Here is a 24,309-nt window from a genome sequence, read left to right as displayed (position 1 = left end):
AGGTCTTTGCATCTTCCCTTCCAGGACTTTTAAGCCTGTGCCATTTATTCATTCATCCATTTACTCATCGTTCACGCATTCAACTAAGTTTATTAAGCACTATGTGTTTAAATTACTCTAAAACTATGGAATTACTCAGACTGTTGATTGTGGCTTAAATGCAGGATAGATTTGATTGAAATCATCTATGTCAGGGAATATCAATCTAATTATTTTATAGTAATCAACCTAATTGTTTTCCTAAGAAAGCAACATAATCATTTACTTTCCTCACTGAAAATGTTTCACACTCAGATACTCGTTTGATTCTTAAATCAGAGGCACAAAATATGAAAGCTGGAAGAAAAAAAACTAGCCTATTAAATTATTTAGTAAAGTAATATTTTTTCAAGTGAGAATTCTACTGGGGTAACTGATATGATAAAATAAAATATTAAAACTGGTATATAGCCTGCTCGGGTAATTTAAATCTTCTTTATGGGCTAAAATATGGCATTGGTTATAAAACACTTAAAGTTCATCCAAGGACTCCTGGGGTTCACCTGAGGCTTTAGGAATCCACAGAGCACAAGATGAAAACCAATCTCTAATTCCACTCTTTCCGTTTACTGATTTAAGTGTCTACCCAAAACATCTGTTCTAACTTTTGTAATTGCAATTTTCAAAAAACAGTTGTAAGTTAAAACTGAAAATTGAAATAATTTGTTCTTTTATTCACACTTTTTTAAAAGTCTGTAAAGCAATTGAGAATTCAGACGTCTACATGTTAACGAGAACAGTTTGGTCAATGTGGTGTCGTACAAGACTATGAAATTGGAGTCCAAAAATCCAGATTCAGGTTCTAGCTCTGCTGGTCACTCGATATCTGATTTCTGAAGAATCAGATAACTTCCCTGACCTCTCAGTTGTTTGTATCGGAAAGTGAGGATAATCATTCACAGTACACCCGCTTTCCAAGGTTGTCATGTATCTGTGAGTTAACCCTGTATTTCTGAGGATGTTTTAGAGCTCCAAAACAACCCCTTTAAGTGTAGATAAGACGGTTTGTGCATGTAAAGCCATATATTAATAAATGTTAAATTTATATTATGTTCAGATATTTTTAATTTTTACAAGTAAAGTACCATTTATTAGGGTACCATTTATGCCACTTCCTGAATTAATTTCCACTCTTCCTTCTTTCTTTCCTTCCTTACACCTCTTCTCCCAGGCAATGACTATGATAATTTTAATATTAATTCCTTTTCCAATTTTTGAAACATATTTCACTAAATGTAACATTCTGACATTCATAAGAAGACTCAGTTTGTGTAACACTAAAGAGAAAACAAACTATACACATAGAGGATAAGGTGCATCCCTACTTCAGAGTTTTTAAAAGGTGAAAGAAAATGTGCATCTTAAAATCAATGGAATGCACAGGTTTCCCACACATATATGCATCCATTCAAAATATAGTATTTAGGGCCAGCACGGTGGCTCACTCCTGTAATCCCAGCACTTTGGGAGGCTGAGGTAGGTGGATCGCCTGAGGTCAGGAGTTAAAGATCAGCCTGGCCGACATGGTGAAATCCTATCTCTACTAAAAATACAAAACATTAGCCAGGTATGGTGGTGGGCACCTGTAATCCCAGCTACTCAGGAGACTGAGGCAGCAGAATCACTTGAACCTGGGAGGTGGGGGTTGCAGTGAGCTGAGATCATGCTATTGCGCCCCAACCTGGGCAACAAGAGTGAAACTCCGTCTCAAAAAAATATATATATATATACACACACACACACACATATATATACACACACACACATATATACATATAATATATACATATAATATGTGTATATATGTATATGTGTGTATATGTGTATATATGTATATAATATGTGTATATATGTATATATGTGTGTATATATGTGTATATATATGTGTGTATATATATGTATACCTATAGTATTTTAAACTTGAGCTTAACATCTAAAAACATTTTATACCCAAAATTGTGAAGATTAATATTAAGTTTTCTTAGTTTGCAAAGCACTGTTCCAGTCAACTGATGGCCATCCCTGGGGGAGTGGTCTGGTAATACGTATTTATCTCCCTGTAAGCCCATGCTGGGGCCAAGTTACATATGATCTTGTGTTTCCCTCCTTATCAATTATTTGTAGCAGCAATTTTTAGAATAAATGGTATCAAACTCAACATATATTCTGCAGTTAAGTTTTTCACCAGATATTTTTTTCTGAGATCTTTTTATCTTACTACACATGAAGCTAATTTGGTCATCGTTATAGAGAGCCGTATAGTACTTCACAGACTCTGAATATGCCATATTTGTTTATCAGTTCCCTTTCTGATGGATATTTAGGCTGTTTTCCAAGGTTGTGCTTTTATAATGCTGAAATACATGTATGTATTGTGCCCACTTATGTGCATTTCTCTAGGATATATGTCCAAAAGTAGAATGCTTAGGTCTTACGTACTGCCCAAATTGCTCTTATACCAGGGGCTTGCAAGCCCAGATACCAAATCCAGCCCGCCACCTGCATGATACAACCTGTGAGCTGAAAAGGGTTTCTATAATTTAATGATTATACAAGTACCCGCATAATATCAGTGTTGCCTCATGACCCTCAACATCTAAAATGTTTACTGTCTGGACCTTTGAGAAAGCACTGTGGATTCCTGCTGTATAGGTAAATAGTGCTAATTTACCCTCCCAAGTGCAATAGTTGAGAATTTCCGTGTTCTTACACTCTCGCTTAGACGTCGCATTGTTTGACATGTGAGGTTTCGGCGATCTTATGAGTAAACAGTGGTATCAATTGGGCTTGCATTTTTGCATGTCTATAATTATTAACAAGGGAGCATCTCTTACTATGGTTATTGACCATCTTTGTTTTGTGACTCACTCCATCATTTGCTTTACCTATTTTCCTAAAAACTAATTTGTCTTAACTCATTTATTGGATATTAATCTCTTGACTATTACCTGTTCGCAAATATCCTCTCCTAGGCAGTATTTTGTCTTCCAGTTTGTCTGTGATGTCTTTTGACAGTCTATATATTTTTATTTCATTTTTAGTTAATGAATAATAATTGTATATATAACGGTCCTCCTTTGTCCCCGAGGGAAACGTTCTCAGATTCCCAGTAGATACCTGAAACCACGGATAGTACAGCATCCTATATATACTATGCTTTTCTTATATATACATAGCTTTAATAAAGTTTAATTTATAAATTAGGCATAGTAAGAGATTAACAACAATAATAACAAAATAGAACAGTTATGACAATATACTGTAATAAAAGTTATGTGAATACTCATTCTCTCTCTGTCTCCATCTCTCTATCCTTTTCAAAGTGTCTTAATATTTTCATGCTGTGGCTGACCACAGGTAACTGCAATTAGAGAAAGTGAGATAGTGGAGAAGGGGGGCCTACTGTATCTATGGGGTACCACGTGATGTCTGGATACAGTACACATTGTGGAATGATCAAATTAGGTCAAAACTATTGATTTTTCACTAACGGTCTGTATTTCTTTTGAGCTCATGCTTAAGAAATTCTTTCCCACCTGAGGTAATACAAATATTATCCTATATCTTCTTCTAATTGTTTATAATTTTTGTTTTTCCATCTTTAAGTCTTTAGCTCATCTCTACTTTTTAGATATAGCATAAGCTAGATGAAATATACTGTTTAAATAAAACTCAAATCAATTTTCTCAAACAGATTTATATGAGAAACTACAAGCTTTAGTATATTTTATTTAATTATGAAGTCTAAAACAAAAAAAGTAAACTATTCAAACTTTTACATTTACAAGTTATTTTTAAATGATATATAATTAATTGAATAAAAGGAATACTATATAACTAAATTAAAACAAAGAATATCACTTCTATACTACCAAAAAAAGTCTAATACTGAAGTCACTTCCCCAGTTCACAAAAAATTTTGCTTAAAACATGATCAGCAGTTGTTTTCCTTTTCCTTTATACCCTTAGACTAATAGTTACTGTAATGAGCTTTATCAAGTGAGTTCAATTTGATTTGATACAGTTTTACTGAACCTCTACTACCAAGTGCAGGTACTAACCTATGTTCTGGCCAAAGTGGGAAAGAGTTTAATTCGTGTCCTCTTAGGGTCTACAAATAATTGGAAATTAGCAATAATGAACACAGACAGGCTAACCAACAAACAAATAAAACCTGTGGCTCAAACTCCTAAAGATGTAAATGATAAGAGAGGCATATATACATTGCTACTTGCTATGTGATCAATAGTAAACATCTTGTTCCCAATCTCGCTTATGTGAAATATCAGAAGTAGTGGCAGTAAAACAGCTGGAGATAGTCTATGGACTAACATATTAATACACACGTGAGGGTGACAGGTCTGTGTTATATGCACATTGCATGCCCCTAAAAACTAAACTTCACAAGTTAAAATCTCTATTCAATAAACCTATCTTTAGAGCTGAACTTACCTTAAAATGAGCATTTTTGTTTAATTGTATGTTTCTTTTTACAAAATACTACAAAGCATTTTAACCCAAATGGGTGAGAAGGAGAAAAAAAGGAGTCTATGTAAACATACAAGCTCTGATTTGTCTTTTGTTCACACTGAACAGTGGTGCCATACAACTTGGTGAGTTCCTGATTTAGTCTTCTTAGGGACAGGCATGTGCCAAGCAGCGAAAAACAAAATGTGTGGTTGCAGCTTGTTCTGGAATAAAGAACAGCAGGCTATTTCATCACCCCTCAGGGCACCAATTTGTCAGCCCACAATGAAAATCAAGCTTAAGTATATAGCAAATGCATATTCATAACCACCATGTATTGTCCCTTTCAAATATCTCTCTCTTCCGCCAGGTATGTATTCTGTATTTCTGTCCTGACTGATTGCAGTTTATCGAATGCTTGTTAAATGCATCCTTTTCCCCACCCTTGCCAATGATTTGGGGATAAGAACTATTGAAGACCTAACAAGTTGAAAGACTCCATTTTTCCTGCAATGTTTTTCTGTCTATTACTGTTTCAGAGGAAAGCCCGGTGATGTGAATACTGAAAAGAGAGAAAATGTAATTAAGTGTTCATTGTGGGTAGTCTCTTTGTCACCTTTGAAGTGCTGAAATTAACACAGCAATCTCTTGATTTTGCCTCCGTAGTGGCAGCTTGCTGAGAATAGTCATATTTTGCTGACAGAAATGGGCATTCCAAAGCGTAAATTAAATAAGTATATTTTATAGAATTCATTTAAAAGTGCATCTGTGCTGAACGCATCTCATTTTATACTGCTCTGATTACATTTGGCTTTTTGTTGACCCATATAAAAAGTGAAATTGTTTCATACTACAGGCTGCAAGACAGCTTAGGATAGCGTGATTATAAATGGTGAAAAGGAAAAGAAAAACACAAGATTGTGGGACATCGATTCCTGCTGTGTTTCTATTGTATATTTGAAAGTAATTTAAAGATAGAAATTATTAATGAAGTTTACAGCAAAGAAATAAATAAGATTAAAGGTGAAATTTCAGCTAAAGGGCCATCTTTAAGCTATATAAAAGGAAAAAAATCATAAATTAAACTTTATAAAAAGTAAAGATGAAAAGGGAAAGCTATATCGTGTAAGGTCATGGCTATCTACAGAGTCAGAGAGAATGTAAAATAGGGTATGTTGCCACAGGGAGAGAAATTTTCAACCAGAAAACCCATTGTGAACGACAAGGCTGCTCTCTTGCAAAAATAAATCATACTTTTCAGCTATTTGAATCATACTTATCCAAAAGTCTTATTCTGAGAGAATGAGAACTACATTATGTTGGATAAAATGATTTGTGTCACAAACAAAATTGGAAGAAATAATTATACTTGTAAATGCAACTATTTCAGTAATTTATTGAATTTGACTGCAATTTATCGTAGGTAAATAGAAAAATAAATATGTATCTGTGGTTAAATGTATAAAACTTAAATATAGCAAATAACTACCACACCATTAACGGAGGTGAATCTGGGTTGTTGCAGAGGAGGAAAAGGAGGTATTAGAGAAAGAGGAGAGTCGTAAGGCATATTAGAGATACCAAACACCTGTGAGACCCTGGTCCAGGCACCAGATTGAACCTAGAAAATTATGTTTTTGAAATCCACTAAGCTGAAAGGTCAAAACTCTATTATGTCATTCATAAATATTCTGAGAGAGATTTCCCAGGCTTCAGCAGGCCTGATAACGTGGCATTTTCCACACTGAATGCGTTGTCAGTACTAAACATCTCTTAGCAAAGGGCATTGTAATCTGAGGGAACTAGTAAAGAATTAGATATCGAATATATTGTTATTCTCCACTTTTTCATTGACATCACTGATTCATAATGTATCAATATTGATCATAAAATTAAAAGGTGGATACATACATCAGTTGTGTATTACACAATAGAACAAATACTATGTTGCATATTAATATGATCAAATGCTATAGACCTGTTAAAAGTGCCGAGTAGTAAATGCATTAAAAAATAGGTATTTGACTTTCTTTTTTATAGCATTGTACAAACTAAACACCACTGTGTTGAAAGCATATGTGTACTTAGCAGAGTTCAAGAGGAAATGAAAGGTGATGTCATTAGCCTTTTCCCCCTGAAGTTATATTGCTAAAAAAGTAGGGACAGAGGATGTCCTGTTGCATTATAAATTGAAATATCAGGCCAGGCGTGGTGGCTCCCCCTATAATCCCAGCACTATGGGAGGCTGAGGTGGGTGAATCACCTGAGGTTGGGAGTTCCAGACCAGCCTGATCAACATGGTAAAACCCTGTGTCTACTAAACACACAAAAATTAGCCTGATGTGGTAGTGGGCACCTGTAATCCCAGCTACTTCGGAGGCTGAGGCAGGGGAATCCCTTGAACCCAGGAGGTAGAGGTTGCAGTGAGCTGAGATCTCACCACTGCACTCCAGACTGGGTGAGAGAGACTCTGCCTCAATAAATAAATAAATAGAAATATCACATAAATCTAAATATTAAATAATGCAAAGCAAATTAGTTGCATAATTTAGAACAGTCGAAGTGCAAAGGTAAAAGTGTTTCATACATATGATGACACTCTTGTGATTCAATGTGGCAAGTCCTGTAAAATTCCATTATTACACCAATACCATTTTAATATAAACCTGTAAATCACATTTAGTGGCTATAGAAAAACCTTTGGGCACAGCAACATGTGGCAGTGTCGGTAAACATTAACTGAAAGTAACATGCAGACATCGCTGTAATGGGTTCCGATTGCTAATGAGCATTACCTCAGCTTTCTGTAAAAACAGAACAAATGAGAACACTCAGAACTGAAAAATGGTGCTTCCTTTCAGAATGAGGGCTTGTCACCCATTCCCTTGACTTTCTATACCATGTGATGGCAAGTGTCTGACACCCAGGTCAACTTGCTCTTTCAGTCCAAATCCACGTTGCACTGGGTCTGTAGGAAAATACTGTATCATTGACAACATAAATGAAATATGATGGACACCACGCTGCCATTCTTCCTTCACTTCTACCTCTTTTTCACAGTGGTTGTTGTCACCGTATTAGAGTCTGTGAGAAAAGAACTGCAAAGTCGTTCTCACCTCCTGGCAATCAGTTACAGACTCACCCTGCACCTCCTGAATCTTCTGTTTCCATTGCAAAGACACGGCCAAAGCCTTGGGCCAGACTTTAGTCATCTCTCACCCTGAGTACCAGTTGCCACCTTATCACAGTGTCTTACAGGCCAGGGACAGGGAGATGAGGATCAATCTCAAAGTCTACCTTCAAATAGGGCTTCAGGGGCAAACCCAAGCCCCCTACCACACACACACATTTTGAACCGGTCTCTGTTTTGAACGTTTGTGCTTTTGTCACCCCGTTGTCACATTAATTGAAATAATGATGCCTAAACAAAGATATTTGCTGAATAAAATTAGGTTTATGCTACTTTCCAGCTAACTTCAAACTTCATTATATTATTCTTAAATTTGCTGCCAACCCCCTCCCCAAGAGTTTGTTCTCAATTCTGTAAGTTTGGGCCTTACTATTGCAAAGTCCCACAACGTTTTCCCGGAGAAGCCAAAGCTCTGCCTTTAGGAGTCTTGCCTTCTCCCATCCGCAGCCAATATCAAAGGCATCTGCCATGAGGAGCCGGTGCAGCTGGCATGCCATGACTCTGTCTGTCCTTCTGCTCTGAGGGTGGCCTTTCTCTCTTTCCCCCAAGGAAAAAGTATAAAATATACTGGTTTCTTGTTTAACCAAGGTAAGAAAACACATGTCTAATAACCTTTTGTCAAACTGTACTTACCCCTGTCTAGTGACTATTTCAGTGAGCCAGTTTATTTTTTGTTGTTGTTGTTTGTTTTTAGTTTTTGGAGACAGGGACTTGCTCTGTCACCCAGGCTAGAGTGCAGTGGCACATTCACAGTTCACTGCAGCCTTGACCTCCCAGGCTCAAGAAATCCTCCCACCTCAGCCTCCTCTTAAGTAGCTAGGACCACAGGCATGCACCATCACACCTGACTGATTTTTTTTTTTTAAATGAGAGATGGGGTTGCCCAGGCTTGTCTCAAATTCCTGGGGTCAAGCAATTCTGCCTCAGCTTCCCAAACTGCTGGGATTACAGGCATGAGCCACCACACCCAGCTGAGCCAGTTTTAAATGGCTGCATTACATGCATTAAAAATGAAAACACACAAAAAAACCCAGAACTTTTTTTTTCTTTTTTTTTTTTTTCGGAGACAGAGTCTCTCTCTGTCACCAGGCTGGAGTGCAGTGGCGCGATCCTGGCTTACTGCAACCTCTGACTCCCTGATTCAAGTGATTCTCCTGCCTCAGCCCCCCAACCTCAGAACTTTTAAAAGGAAAAATTTAGCAGAAAGAAACTGATGTCATCACTTTGTGACTATTCCAGCCTCCCTCTCTTATCCATGACCTCTGTGGCACTCAAGACGCCTGCCCATACTGCCTTCCTCTCCAGCCTCCAAGCCCTCTGCCTGGAAGCCAGACTCTGGCCAGACTCACCAGGCCCTGACCACGCCACCTGGAATGCCTTTCTCACAGCTCTTTTCCCAAAATCAGCCATCTCCGTGGCCTCTGCGTGGCTTTGGAGAGCATCCTTGGGTCTCTGTCATTGTCTCACAATCTTCAATAAGTAGTGTTCAGAAAATGCCCCCCTGGCCCATGTGCCCAGATGGACTCTCCAAGTCTAAATGCTTCAAAATGGTACAGAACTACATGTGTGAATTTGGATGGGGCTTCATTTCTGGTCCTCCTCCTTCACACTTGCGTGGCCGCCCTTCCCCTCTACGCTCCAATTTTCTTTCACATTTCTGCTTTCTGAGAAGAAATAGGACTGATTTCTGGGATGGAGCATAAGACAGAGAAAGCCCTGGAGAGAGAGAGACAAAGCCTGTTTCCGTGGGAGATGCCCACACACCTCACTTGGGGGCATCGGCAGTGTTGGTACCCACCCAGGTGTGTTTTGACATCCAAGACTTGACCCTAATTCTTCTTGGAACTTGATGGGGAAAGAACCTTGCTGGGGCCCCACATGGTCCTGGGGCAGCCTGGGCAGAGTTGGGCAGCTACCTGAGAGTTCTAGGTGGAGAGGCCCAGAAGATCCCATAAGAACAAGTCTCCATTAGTTCCAAGTGGAATGGCAGCGCTTTCTAAGTTTCCCTGAGAGTTGAGAGCTAATACATCTGTTGTGGGAACAGCAGCCCGAGCCAAAGACCATGTGGTGGCCAGGCACGGTGACTCACACCTGTAATCCTAGCACTTTGGAAGGCCAAGATCCAAGGATCTCATGAGCTCAGGAGTTCGCGACCAGCCTGGTCAACATGGTGAAACCTTGTCTCTACAAAAAATACAAAAAAAAAAAAATGTAGCCAGGCGTGGTGGTAGGTGCCTGTAGTCCCAGCTACTTGGGAGGCTGAGATGGGAGGATCGCTTGAACCCAGGAGGTGGAGGCTGCAGTGAGTTGAGATCGCACTACTGCACTCCAGCCTACGTGACAAAGTGAGACCCTGTCTCAACAAAAAAGACCAGTCAGAGAGTATAGTGAATTAAGTGGGCCTCCCCAAAAGATATGACCATGACTTAATCCATAGAACCTATGAACATGACCTCGTTGGAAAAAGGGTCTTTGCAGATGTAATTAAATTAAGGATCTTGTGATGAGATCATCCGGGATTATCTGGGTCGGCCCTAAGTCCAATGACAAGTGTCCTTGTAAGAGACAGAAGAGCACAAGACACAGAGAGAAAGCCTTGTGCAGATAAAGGCCAAGTGACTGGTGTTACAAAGCCACAAGCCAAGGGACAGTGGAGGCCACCAGTAGCTGGAAGAGACAAGGAACCATTCTCCCCCATGGTCTTTGGAGAGAGTGTGGTCTTGCCGACAACTCAATTTTGGACTCTGGCCTCCAGAATTGTGATCAAATAAATGTCGGTTGTTTGAAGCCACCAACTCCGTGCACTGTGTTCCAGTACTCTAGGAAGCACATACAGAGGACATTAGTGGGAATCAGAGCTCTTAGCTTTGGGAGCTGAGATGGTGGCCAAGTCAGCAGAGAGAAAACCCCAAACCCCCAATACAGCCTCATCAGTTCCCCCGATGGGGGATGGAGGACACATTACCCAGCTTGTTGTGGGTAACCTTGATCTTAAACTACCCCTAACAAGAAAAGAAGCATTCATTCAAATGTAACTGAGCTTGAAAGGACTGAATTGAATTGATGTAGCAAGATGATGTTTCCAGCCACCAACAGAAATGGAGGGATTGTGCACCAAATTCAACTCGTTTGTAGAAAAACCAAGACATTTATTTTAGCTTTGCATAACTAATTTTGTGTCTGTATATTTTCAGACATTGTATAGCTACACTACACGTCAGGGTTGCTCGAGGAGAATTAAATGAAAAGAAAAACCTGCAATTTGTTGAGCTATTATTAAATATTTTACAAACGAGGGCACCAGAACTCACTGTGGGCCAGCAGTTGCCACGTGGCTTATAGCTGGCAGAGCCTGTTTGCTACCTGAGCTCTGTGACTCCAAGCACAGTGCTCTCTTCTATGTTTGCTTAATTCAATGATAAACATCATTTCTGTGAGTGCAATATTGTATTTATGTTCCTGACCAGGCAGTGCCTCATACATCCATGGAGTCCAATCAACTGTTTGTCGAATTTAATCGAATAACATAGCCTTGCCGTCCTTAAGTAGCCTGCCATCTGTCCGGTTTGGGGGATATAATTAAAAATGAAATCTGCCAACCCATGAAACCTCTCCTTAAAGGTAGAGGAGAGAAAGCCCAGTTTTATTATTGAATAAGCACTAACACAGGCTGCAATGCACATCACTGGCAATCTGTTAAAGAGATCACAGAGGCAGAAAATACCTCCCTCTTTTATATCACCACTTTCCATACGTGTTCTCAAAATAGAAATAACTAGTCCTCAAGTAAGAAGACTTGACAGCACCACTTGTTAAATATAGTTTATCCTAAATTCACCTGGTAACTGGGGTGGCCATCTGTGGGAGCTGATTGCCTTTATCCAAAGGAAAATTAAAACTTCTCATATTTCTGTGACAAGTGGGTAAGTTTACAACTTGGAGCCAGATGTCTAAACTCCCACCCTCCATGGAGAAGGGGAGATGGAGGCTCTGTCTTCCTTGATGTTTACGTTACTTCAAGGAGACAGCCCTCAAGGAAAACATTCTTTTAGGTTGTAGAACTGGTGAGAAGCTTATTTGGCTTTTAAAAGTATTTATATACATCTCAAACGGAAAGGGAAAGAATTTGCAATTCCAAGTCTTGTAAAGGAAATGCTCTAAGAAAAGGGAGGCGAACAGGATCCCTTCCGACCTCCCTTTTTATAGATTCGTGTTTGCACTTTCACTAGAGAGATAGGAAACCCGATTAAATTAGGACGGAGCAATGCCTGCTCCAGTGCGCAGGGGTGAAAGAAAGGGTATAAGATATCCCCTCCTGCAGAAGGAAACCAGCAGGTGAACATCTCAGAATTCGGCGTGAGAAATCAAGGCAAGGGAAGGTAGACTCTGCCTCTGATATTACTTTCTGTCATCAAGGTTTTGGGAAATGGGCTGAACATGGAGTGAACTTTAAAATGTCCAGTTTGGAATCATGTCTAGTTCAGAATAAGCCTGATGCCCAGTTGCCAGTGGTGTACTAGTCATGGTGATGTTAATAAAAACCCTCCAGTCTAGATCATTCTGTATCTTCTTCAAGCTCTGATAAGACTCCAAAGGGCATGGCTGTTGAAAAGAAGGGTGCTGGCATTTGTCCCAAGCCAGGCATGTCCCATCACAATTTAATCATGTTGATATACTCATTAAAATTGAAAAAGAGCTAGCCATTAACTTCTGCATAACTTCTCTAGCACTGGCTGAATTATCTCAACTTTCTGACCTTCATGCTTAACCACCTAATATTAACAAATGAGAATAATTCATTAAGAAGATAACTGAAATGAAAAATATAAGTTAGAAATGAAAAAGATGATCAAGTGAATGTAGGACTTTAGAAAATTCAAAGTTGAAGAGGGACTAGAAAGTAAAATATTTTTTAAAATTATACTATTTTGTTGTTTTATTTACCTGTTCTAAAAGAAGCATACATTTTTTAAAAATCAGAAAATCATAAAATTTTTAGAAAAAGGAAAAAATGTATTACTCCAATACACAAAAGCAAGTACCATTAATATTTCTAAAGTACCTCCTTCAAGCATTTTCTCTATTACTCCATTATATGCATAGTTATGCTTCTACCATTTATATACTCTTATTTACTATTATAATGTAAGTGTTTTCAACACCATAAAAATTCCTTCTAATAGAAGAAAATACCTAGGAATCCAACTTACAAGGGATGTGAAGGACCTCTTCAAGGAGAACTAAAAACCACTGCTCAATGAAATAAAAGAGGACACAAACAAATGGAAGAACATTCCATGCTCATGGATAGGAAGAATGAATCAATATCATGAAAAAATATAGGAAGAATGAATTAATATCATGAAACAAATGGAAGAACATTCCATGCTCATGGATAGGAAGAATGAATCAATATCGTGAAAAAAAGGTAATTTATAAATTCAATGCCACTCCCATTAAGCTACCAATGACTTTCTTCACAGAATAGGAAAAAACTACTTTAAAGTTCATACGGAACCAAAAAAGAGCATGCATTGCCAAGACAATCCCAAACCAAAAGAACAAAACTGGAGGCATCACACTACCTGACTTCAAACTACACTACAAGGCTACAGAAACCAAAACAGCATGGTACTGGTACCAAAACAGATATATAGACCAATGGAACAGAACAGAGCCCTCAGACATAATACCACACATCTACAGCCATCTGATCTTTGACAAACCTGACAAAAACAAGAAATGGGGAAAGGATTCCCTATTTAATAAATGGTGCTGGGAAAACTGGCTAGCTATATGTAGAAAGCTGAAACTGGATCCCTTCATTACACCTTATACAAAAATTAATTCAAGATGGATTAGAGACTTAAATGTTAGACCTAAAACCATAAAAACCCTAGAAGAAAACCTAGGCAATACCATTCAGGACATAGGCATGGGCAAGGACTTCATGTCTGAAACACCAAAAACAATGGCAACAAAAGCCAAAATTGACAAATGGGATCTCATTAAACTAAAGAGCTTCTGCACAGCAAAAGAAACTACCAGCAGAGTGAACAGGCAACCTACAGAATGGGAGAAAATTTTTGCAATCTACTCATCTGACAAAGGGCTAATATCCAGAACCTGCAAATAACTCAAACACATTTACAAGAAAAAAACAACCCCATCAAAAAGTGGGCAAAGGATATGAACAGACACGTCTGAAAAGAAGACATTTTTGCAGCCAACAGACACATGAAAAAATGCTCATCATCACTAGCCATCAGAAAAATACAAATCAAAACCATAATGAGATACCATCTCACACCAGTTAGAATGGAGATCATTAAAAAGTCAGGAAACAACAGGTGCTGGAGAGGATGTGGAGAAACAGGAACACTTTTACACTGTTGGTGGGACCGTAAACTAGTTTAACCATTGTGGAAGACAGTGTGGTGATTCCTCAAGGATCTAGAACTAGAAATACCATTTGACCCAGCCATCCCATTACTGGGTATATACCCAAAGGATTATAAATCATGCTACTATAAAGACACATGCACACGTGTGTTTATTGTGGCACTACTCAAAATAGCAAAGACTTGGAACCAACCCAAATGTCCATCAGTGACAGACTGGATTAAGAAAATGTGGCAGATATACATCATGGAATACTATGCAGCCGTAGAAAAGGATGAGTTCATGTGCTTTGTAGGGACATGGATGTGGCCGGAAACCATCATTCTGAGCAAACTATCTCAAGAACAGAAAACCAAACAATGCATGTTCTCACTCATAGGTGGGGATTGAACAACGAGAACACTTGGACACAGGAAGGGGAACATCACACACGGGGGCCTGTTGTGGGGTGGGGGAGGGGGGAGGGATAGCATTAGGAGATACACATAATGTAAATGACGAGTTAATGGGTGCAGTACACCAATATGGCACATGTATACGTATGTAACAAACCTGCATGTTGTGCACATGTACCCTAGAACTTAAAGTATAATTTAAAAAATAAAAATAAATGGAAACGACTATGTTAAAAAAAATTCGCTAGTGTATTAGTTATCTATTGCTATGTAATAAATTACCCACACATTAGAAGCCTACCAGTAAATAGATGTTTATTATCTCAATGAGTTTCTTAAATTTGGGAATCTGAGACAGGCTTAGCTGGGTGTTTCTAGTGCAAAGTGTTAAGAGGTTGCAGTTGAGATGTTGCCTACAGCTGCAGTCACCTTGAAGTTTCACTAGGACTGGAGTGGCTGTTTCCAAAATGGGTCACTCCAGTGGCTGTTGGCAGGAGGCCTCAGTTCCTCACCACGTGGACCTCTCCAAAGGGCTGCTTGAGCATCCTCACAACATAGCACCTACTTCCATCAGAGCAGGTGATCTAGGAGAGACCAAGGGTAAAGACACAGTGTCTTTTATTGCCTAGCCTCATAAGTCACACACAATCATTTCTGCAGCCTGCTGATGACACAGGCCAGCCATATTCAGTGTGGAAGGTGACTACACAAAGGCATGAACCAGGAGTCTAGAACAACGCTAGAGGCTATCTTGCAGAGTAGCTACCACAATGGGAATTTATAATGGCTGCATGTATCTTACCACATAAATCTCTATAACTGTATTGACTATTCATGCACGGTTGGATGTTATTTCTAATATTTCCTTATTACAAACGACCCTCTAATAAGCACCTGTGTATATTAAGCTTTTCATCAATAGTTCAGATCACTTTTTTAGAAAATAATCTCAGAAGTGGGATTGTTGAGTTCCAAAAAATCTTAATTTCCTTTTTAAGTAAGTTGGCTTCATAAAGCAAATTAGCATTTTATATTATTTCAATGAACATATGCATTTCATGTATTTGTGATAAATACCTTGAAATGTCTATGCAATGGTTCATAACTGCATGTTTATCTTTCATTTAATGAATTCTATATTCAATATATTTTAGGTCGCTATATTATATATGTAACATTTTGATACTTATGGCATGTGCATTGTTATTTCACCATTTTATAGATCCTCCTGAGTTTGTTTGTTGCTGTTATTTTGGACAACTTAGAACTTGATGAAGACCTAAAGAAGCTTAAACAAGTAAGTAACATATGGGAGTTTTTTTAAAAAAATGCAAAAAAAAACCAGGGGCAAACCATTTACTTATAGGCAATATTAAAAGTTTGAGCTTCAAAGTAAAAATAAAATTTAATAAGTTAAGGCTATCCAAGGTGGTAAAATGGTGTTAAGTTTAACTTCTATCTAATACTAACAAGGGAAACTTTCTGTTACTCTGTAAATATCCTAGGAATCGTTTTATTATTTTTGAATAACAGTAAGATGGGCAGAGTATGGTCAATTGGATTTGGAGACTGTTCTCCTTCTGCCATTAAATGAAGGTTGTTTGGAAATGAGATACCTTAAGGCCATATTGCCATTTTGCATAATTATATGTAATACCCCTTATCATCATCATGAAAACATTACAATCAACCTGCCTGGTCTCTAGACACTAAAGGAGAATTTAGTCTGGGTGCCCTTAGTGAGTATAAGAAACAGAGGAGAATAAATGATGAAATGTGGGCCCAGTTATGTATGAAAACAGACAGGATGTCATCATGGTGAAAAGTATACCCCAAAAAATGAAACTAGAAATAGGTGAATGTTATGTTCTTAATGGCAGGAGAATTACAGGTATAGTCAATCATTCCCATAGTTTCTGTGGCATGGAGGATATTTGGCTTGAATATTTGGCTCTATCAAGAGTGCAGACCCTTTGAGAAGAAGAGCTCGCAAGAGAGTGGGACAATGAGTGGAATGTTCTTGTATCACCCTCCCCAACACTGAGAGAATAGTTGAGATGTTAACTACCAAACTCTACCCAACTGTTAGAATGTTGACAGAACCACAGCTGTTATAACGTTGACAGAACCATGGCTCTTAAACTTTCTATTCGGAATTATAAGCAGGCCCTCCATGTTCAGAATTTTCCAAAGCTCTCTATTTTTAACAAAGCAAAAAGTATAACCTATTTAAGTTTTTTAAATCTATCTCATGATCAGGTTAGGCATTTCATTGTATCACTCTTATCTTCAAAGCCTATGCTTTTAACAGAGGCTATCAATAAGGGAAAAAAATAAAACATTGTTACAAAGATACCTACTCGGAGCACACCAAGAAAGGTTTTGAGTTCTTTACCGTCCTACAGCTACCCAGGCAAATGGGCATCTTCCCGGCTCTGCTGGAGATAAAGATTTCTTCCATGTCTCTTCACTCTGTGGCAGCAGTGATAGGTTCTTCAAATAAGAGTTGGGACATCCCTTTATGCCATCAATGAAAATACTTTGTGTGGCTTCTAGTTGCAGAAAAAATATCTAATAGGTGAGTTCAAAATTGTAATTAGACATGACCAATAAAATCTGCTGCTGTAGAACCACTTTAGTCCATGCTTTACAAATCTGGTATTTAGCTGTAGCCTTTCCTTCATGCCGTGTTTATTATGCACAGATATGTACTATCCTCACAGAGTACGTTACAATATGTATTCTATAGATAAAATTTAAAATAACCAATTTATTTCTAGCTAGTGCTACTGCCAGGTTCCATATGCTTTTAAATAACCATATAACTCCGGCCCACATTTGTAAAATAATTTTTCTGCTGAAAAGCAACAAAATAAATGTGTATGTAGCAATTTTTTCAGGATTATGAATTCAAACCTATGGATATTTTGCAGTGTTAATTTTTTCAACATTTTAACTTATTTTTATATACACGTATATGTGTAGCCTACTTACATTGGTTGTCATCTATATATCTAATGGTCACAATAGGCATTTCATATCTGACCCGAAGTAAAAAAACCAACAATAATTCTTCCTGGACTATAAAGTTTTAATAAACTATATGGCTCTTCACTTTGAATAAATGTCATTATTTATAAAAATGGCTTTTAATCACTTGCTAGATATTAGTGAAGCTTTGTGTTTCTGGAAACTCTGTATATCAGAATGGGTTATCCAATTGCACTAGCCTACAATTTGGACCATTACTCTGGGTATTTGGGCATTGAAAACTCCAATCATAACACAGCAATTTCATTTTTGTTAGTACTTTTTACACTGTTCTTTATTCATGGTTGGACTGAAACTATGTAGCTATTAAATTCTTCTATTAATTTCATACTTGAAACTCATTGAACCTGAAATTCATTAGAGCAAATATTATTAAACTAAGTTAAAGTGTTCCTGGTTGACTTTCTCTCATTGTTGTATGATTATGTTTTGTGTTTTCACTAGTTTTTAACAGCTGTGTCATTTTTTATGCCCCTGATTTTTCTTATTTTCGGTGATCTTGGCCTTTAAAGTAGGGCTCATTTGCATATTTTTAAGAACACACATTCATGTGAGTGCACTTTCATATATACACATAGTAAGGTGGATACCTCAAACTTTAGACTGTCTTTTACAGATTCTTTTAAAAAACAGTAAAATTGTTACCCTAAATATTTGTTTCAGTTGTCCATGTACAAATCCAGTCCTTAAGATTTAAACTTACATGCTCTATTTTTACTATTCCCAGATAGAGAGTAGAGTGGAGGAAATGTTCAAAAAAGTGTTTGATTTTCTTAATGTTTCATGTTTCAGAAAGCCCTATGCATTCCAAATTCCATCTTTGCTCCATTCAAACTTTTTGCTTCTTTTACCATTTCTGCCAGTCTGTAGATTCTCATAGCTATGGTGACATTGGTTGAATCCTTGCTCAGTATCAAGTGTTTTATGTTTTCACCTATTTTTCAAAACAACCCATTCAATGCAGGCATTATTATTATGTCCATCTTACAGATGAGGAAACTAAGACACAGAGAGGTTAAGTAACTTGCTCAACGTTGCACAGCCAACAAATGTCAGAGCTAGAATTTGAACCTAGGCAGTTTGGACCGAAAGCCCATACTCTTAACCTCTAAACTGTATTGATTCAAACTAAAACTATATAAAGGCCAAACATGAGTCATGCATACTGTTGAGATTCATAGGACTATGAACTATATGTTTATAAATAATGATGTTGTAGATAACAAAGGCATCATCATATTCACCAAGTAACTATTAGAATGAAGGACAGTTTCTGAGGAATAGCAGTAAATGCAGCAACCCAGTCATTAAAACTGTCCAGATTAGTTCTTTGTTTCCTCTCAGAACCCAGAGGATCGAATCAGAGCCATGGGAGTTACAGCCTTGCTGCATGATGGCAAACACCACTCAAGGTGCCATTTCTCAATGATCTTCTTGGAATGATGATCCTCCTCAGACACCTACATAACAGGCTTAGCATAGCAACATTTTAGTGACTTTAATGTCTTTTAGTATCGATATGTTTTTAACTGTGTTAATATATAAAAGTTGGTTCATAGATTTTTTTCAATAATAATAAAAGCCAGTGGCAGTTACCTCTAAAATGGGGGTATTGCCCAGGTGCAGTGGCTCACGCCTGTAATCCCAGCACTTTGGGAGGCCGAGTTGGGCAGATCACCAGGTCAGGAGATCGAGGCCATCCTTGCTAACACGGTGAAACCCCGTCTCTACTAAAAATTCAAAAAACAAAAAAATTAGCCGGGCATGGTGGTGGCGCCTGTAGTCCCAGCTACTCGGGAGGCTGAGGCAAGAGAATGGCGTGAACCTGGGAGGCAGAGCTTGCAGTAAGTCGAGATCGCACCACTGCACTCCAGCCTGGGTGGCAGAGTGAGACTCCATCTCAAATAATAACAATAATAATAATAATAAATGAGGTTGTTAACATGCAGCACTCAGTAGGGCTCAACAGAGGAAGAGGAAGTGGCCCTCGTGTTGGGGAGAGGAGAGGCTGCCCTTAAGCTAAAGATGTGAGATGGTGGTAGAAAGTGAAAAGGTACTAGTGAAGAAATTATAATGGAAAAACACCAGATATGAAATAGAGTATGAATATAACACAGGGATAAAGGTGCAGGAATGTGGCCAAATCCAGAGTTAGGAATGTGAGTACATCAGTGGCCAAAAGTCAAAGCCCACCATGGCCTTCCCCTCAGAAGCTCCCTGAGGGCAGGCATGGGCTGCATGATGGATTGTCGGTGGGCCTGTGTTCTCCTGAAGGAGAAGCACGGCACTGTATGTCTTTTCCCATTATTTTTCTGTGCAACCTCTGTGTGCATCAGAGGTAGTTTCTAGCCAAGGACTGCTGAGCTCTAGGGATCCTCAGGAAAAGCTATGGTGTCATTTTTAATACTTCAGAAAGCTGGAAGAGAATTGTGCATTTACCTAATATAAGCCCGCACCTGCTAAATAAAATGTCAAGTTTAATACTTTTAGCTGGAAATCTGAAAATTCTAAGTGGCAGCACGGTTTCCTTAATACTATAGTTCTGCAGTGTTTTCATATATACTTTCCTTTAAGCAAATTTGTTTAAAGCTACAATGAATTTCTTATTGCTTAATCAAGGCATCTTGGCAGGAAAAATGTTTAGGTTTTAGAATCCAGGGGAGAAAATAAAAGGGCTTTTTGGACACAAATTTCGAGAGGCTCTTATGTGTTTATTCCCATCACCCCCTCTCCAAGATATCACCAGTGTGTGCCATGATGGTCACCTCTATGGCTTTTCCTTTGTCACTTCTCGCAATTGTGTTCCAAAAACTCACATCAATCATGTAACCATATGAAATTCCTCTATTGCCTTCCCTGTGTGTTATATATAGGACACAACTGTTTCCTAATAGCAATAGGGCAGCGTAATCTTTTCATAGCTGCCATCATTTACATGACCCCCATATTGAATTACATAGAAACCATATTTCTCTTTTCAGCATCCCCAAAAGCCAATACAGAGACCTGGGAAAAAAATATATATATGTGTGTGTGTGTGTGTGTATATATTATTACATATATGTAATATATGTAACATATATGTATATATCATACATTAAATACAAAAAAGTTATAATTTTGTATTACATATATGTAATAACTATACATATATGTATATATTAAATATAAAATTATATATAAGTAATACATGACATAAATTATATAATGTGTGCTATATATGCATAACATAAAAATTATATTTTTATATTTAATATTTATACATATATATATAAAACATTGTTTCTGCATGACATTTAAAAATTGATTAAAAATGAGAGATTGTCTGTGGATGTGTGATTGTGGTAAGCTGAGGAGATTCCTGATAAATCAGTTGGTATAGAGGCTACAACACAACCCTTGACCTAAAACTTCTCTGAACAGTAAGAGCTGATGACTATGAAGCTCAAGTGATGCAGGAATAACACTGGAGAATGTAGACAGAGTTTTGCAAGGTTTGAATATGAAGATAATTCTTGCAGCTTTAATGATTTTTGCAAATTCAGTGCAAGACAGATATAAAGGGTTTCTTTTAAGCAGTATAAAATTCATTAAACTTTGAGGGAAGAAAAACCCATGGAAAAGCCTGAGGGGAAGAAGCATTGAAAAGGGAAGTATAGACAGTCTGTTTAGAATAAATTCAGAGCTATGAAACTGAAAATGGTTTCCCCAGCTCTGTATCCAGTCTCACTTAAATCCTGGTTGCAATTTGATGATGCTTGGTCTTTGCTAGAGTCCGCTGCATAGTGGTGGGTAGATACTATTTATTAAGAAGCTTTCCTCTCTTATTGACTGTGATTTTTTTAAAACAAAAACCATAAATATCTTATATTCTCTTTTGTTAAAGTATGATCTCCAGGGGAATGTTTCTGTTTAGCCTTAAGCTGCGTGATCGTTGATTTTATGTGTCACCTTGACTGGGCTAACAGATGCCCAGATAGCTGGTAAAACGTTGTTTCTGGGTGCCTCTGTCGGGTGGTTCTGGAAAGATTTGCATTTGAACTGGTAGACTGAGTAAAGCAGACCCTCTTCCCCAATTTCGTCAAGCTACTTCCAAAGCTTTGAGGGCCCAGATAGAACAAAAAGGTGGAGGAAGACTGAATTTGCTGTCTGTCTCATTGCCTGCACCATGTAAACAACCTTCTCCTGCCCTCAGGAAGCCTGGTTCTTAGGCCTTCAAACTGTTGCCCTGGCTTCCAGAGGTCTCCAGCTTGAAGATGGTAGATGGTGGGACTTATCAGCCTCCATCATTACATGAGCCAATACCTTACAATCAATCATGATGTATATTTTATTGGCCCCATTTCTCTGGAAAATCTTGCCTAACACACCCTGAAGCTCTCATTTGTGTCTCCATTTTGTCACCTATATTGAGTTCATTCCAGATTGAGGGTGGTAGCAAGTGACAGGGATGCTGCTGGAAGATGCCATTCAGCTGAGCACTAGTTGCATCTCCTGGTGTTAGTTGAATCTTCAATCTTCTCTGCATTTTGTCAGCCTCTCATGAATGAACTCAAACTTATGTAACTTTAAAAGACTGACATAGCTGCTACAGGAGCAAATGCTATCTATTGAGAACTGCCTTGTGTAGGCTACTTTATGTTAAATTATCACATTTAATCCTAAATATTAAAGACGTGGCAACTAACATTCAGGGGAGTGAATTTCTTGCCCAAGTCCATGTACTTCATATGTGCCTGAGTCAGGGCCACAAAGGCTGTCTAACACTAAACCAATGTCCTTGCTGAAAGAGGCCACACTGCCTGCAGAGAACCACCTCCTTCATTTATAATGAAAAGCATATCTAGCTAGGTGTGGATTAGATGAGATGCTTGTCCATTTTTTACATCAGCATATTTTCTCCCTGTGGGTATTCAAAGAAGAAGCCAAATTATATTCAGACTATAGCTTAGTGAGCCAAGAATCAGGATAGAAAGGGAGGGAAGAAAGGTTGTGTGATTCAGATACATAGATGATGGTTTGATAGGTGCAGCAAACCACCATGGCACATGTAAGCCTATGTAAGAAACCTGCACATTCTGCACATGTATCCCGGTATTTAAAGTAAAATCTAAAAATAAATAAATAAAAATATTTTTTAAAATGCATAATAGCATAGGCTAAGATAGGCTGAGATCATCTGAGATATCTCTTTTACAGTTGAGATATTAGTGACCCAGAAACTAAATCTATTCATTCTGTGAAACTGGGGTCTGGACACTCATCTACTATCCTATAGATATTGTGTCGGGGCTAGGGACATGTGATAGTCAGGACACTGTTTCTACCCTCAAAAATAACTCATGAACCAGTGGCAGAAAGAGACAAGTAAACAGGCAGTTTGGGTTCAGTGGTGATCATTATAAGGATAATGTTTTGGAAGCACACAGAAAACATCTAAAGCAGACTGAAATCAGGGACATTTTCTCACAAGCAGGTGCAGACTGAAATCTGGAGGTTGAGTAGTGCTAGTCCAGGTGAAGAGGATTGGAGGAAGATGGCATGAAGAAGGGTACTGAAGACCAGGGGAACTGCAGACTCTTTCTTAGTTGGGAAAAAAACAGAGTGGCTTTGTGAACACTAAGAGTTTGCTGTGGCTAATGTGTAGAGCAAGAGAGAAAACTGTGGGCTGGAAAAATAAGCAGAGACCAGCACAGGAAATGCTTGAGCAGCACTAAGCATCTTGATATTATTCTGATGGCATTTATGCACAGGGTGTCATAATTGTACCTACATTTTGGTGTCAGTATGAAATGAAATGGAGGGCACCTAGACTGGAGATGGAAGAATCAGTTCTTGAGGCAAGTGGTGATGGCAGCTTGAACAAAAGGAAATCGGAATGAGAGAATATTGGAAGTGGTGGAGGACAGAGAAGAGGATTTAGTGACAAATTGGATATAGGAAGGGAGAAAAACCAGGACGCAGGGATGTCACCCAGATTTCTAGATTTCTTTAAGTGCACTGATACAGAAGAAATACAAGAGAAAGAAGAAATGAGAGTTTTATTTATTTGGGGTTTTTTTCGGGGGAAGAAGATTGGTCATATTTTTCCTGAGAGGCCTGGGAAATATCTATGAGACAATGTCTATGGAGAGATATAAAGTTTAAAGTTTAGGTAGAATATCTAGGCTGAAATAGATACTGAAAAGGAGCAAAATCAACATGCAGATGGTAACTTAAGCCTTTAGTGAGCATGAACTTACCAAGGGAAGGATGGTTCCCTAAGGGGTAATAAATAAATGGTATGAACCAGTGAGGAGGAGCCAAAATGTGTATTATCATACCTAAGTCACAGCACAAGAGGTAAAAGGAAAGAATAGGTTTGTCATCAAAATCAAAAGGTGAAAGAGTTTCAAGAGAGAGGCTTGTTCAACAATCTCAAAGACTTCAGAGAGGTCAAAAAAACAGTCACCATGGAAAGCGATCCCATTTACAGTAGCATGAAAAAGAATAAAATACTTAGGAATAAACTTAACCAAGCAGGCAAAAGACACATACCCTGAAAACTATAAAATACTGAGGAAAGAACTTAAAGAAGCCACAAATAAAGGTGAATTCTGACTTACAATGAGTCTACTTAACAATTTTTCTTTAGACAGAGTCTCAACCTGTTCCTTAGGCTGGAGTGCAGTAGCATGATCTTCTGCTCACTGCAACCTCTGCCTCCCAGGTTCAAGTGATTCTCCTGCCTCAGCCTCCCAAGTAACTCGGGTTACAGGCATGCAC

General features: G+C 38.2%; 1 protein-coding gene across 2 annotated transcripts in view; it reads left to right on the top strand.

The window, feature by feature from the left end:
• The window catches only part of NALCN (sodium leak channel, non-selective), a 349,771-nt gene that overhangs the window by 210,985 nt on the left and 114,477 nt on the right, over positions 1-24,309 (top strand). For both annotated transcript variants that reach the window (XM_065533451.2, XM_015439488.4), the window contains exon 15: positions 15,716-15,790. In XM_065533451.2, coding sequence (XP_065389523.1) covers positions 15,716-15,790 — 75 coding nt within the window. The remainder of the gene's footprint in view (positions 1-15,715; positions 15,791-24,309) is intronic.

This window comes from Macaca fascicularis, chromosome 17 (genome assembly GCF_037993035.2).
Source record: "Macaca fascicularis isolate 582-1 chromosome 17, T2T-MFA8v1.1".
Taxonomy (NCBI): domain Eukaryota; kingdom Metazoa; phylum Chordata; class Mammalia; order Primates; family Cercopithecidae; genus Macaca; species Macaca fascicularis.
Note: the sequence above shows the minus strand (reverse complement) of the source record. Positions and strands in the feature narration are given on the sequence as shown.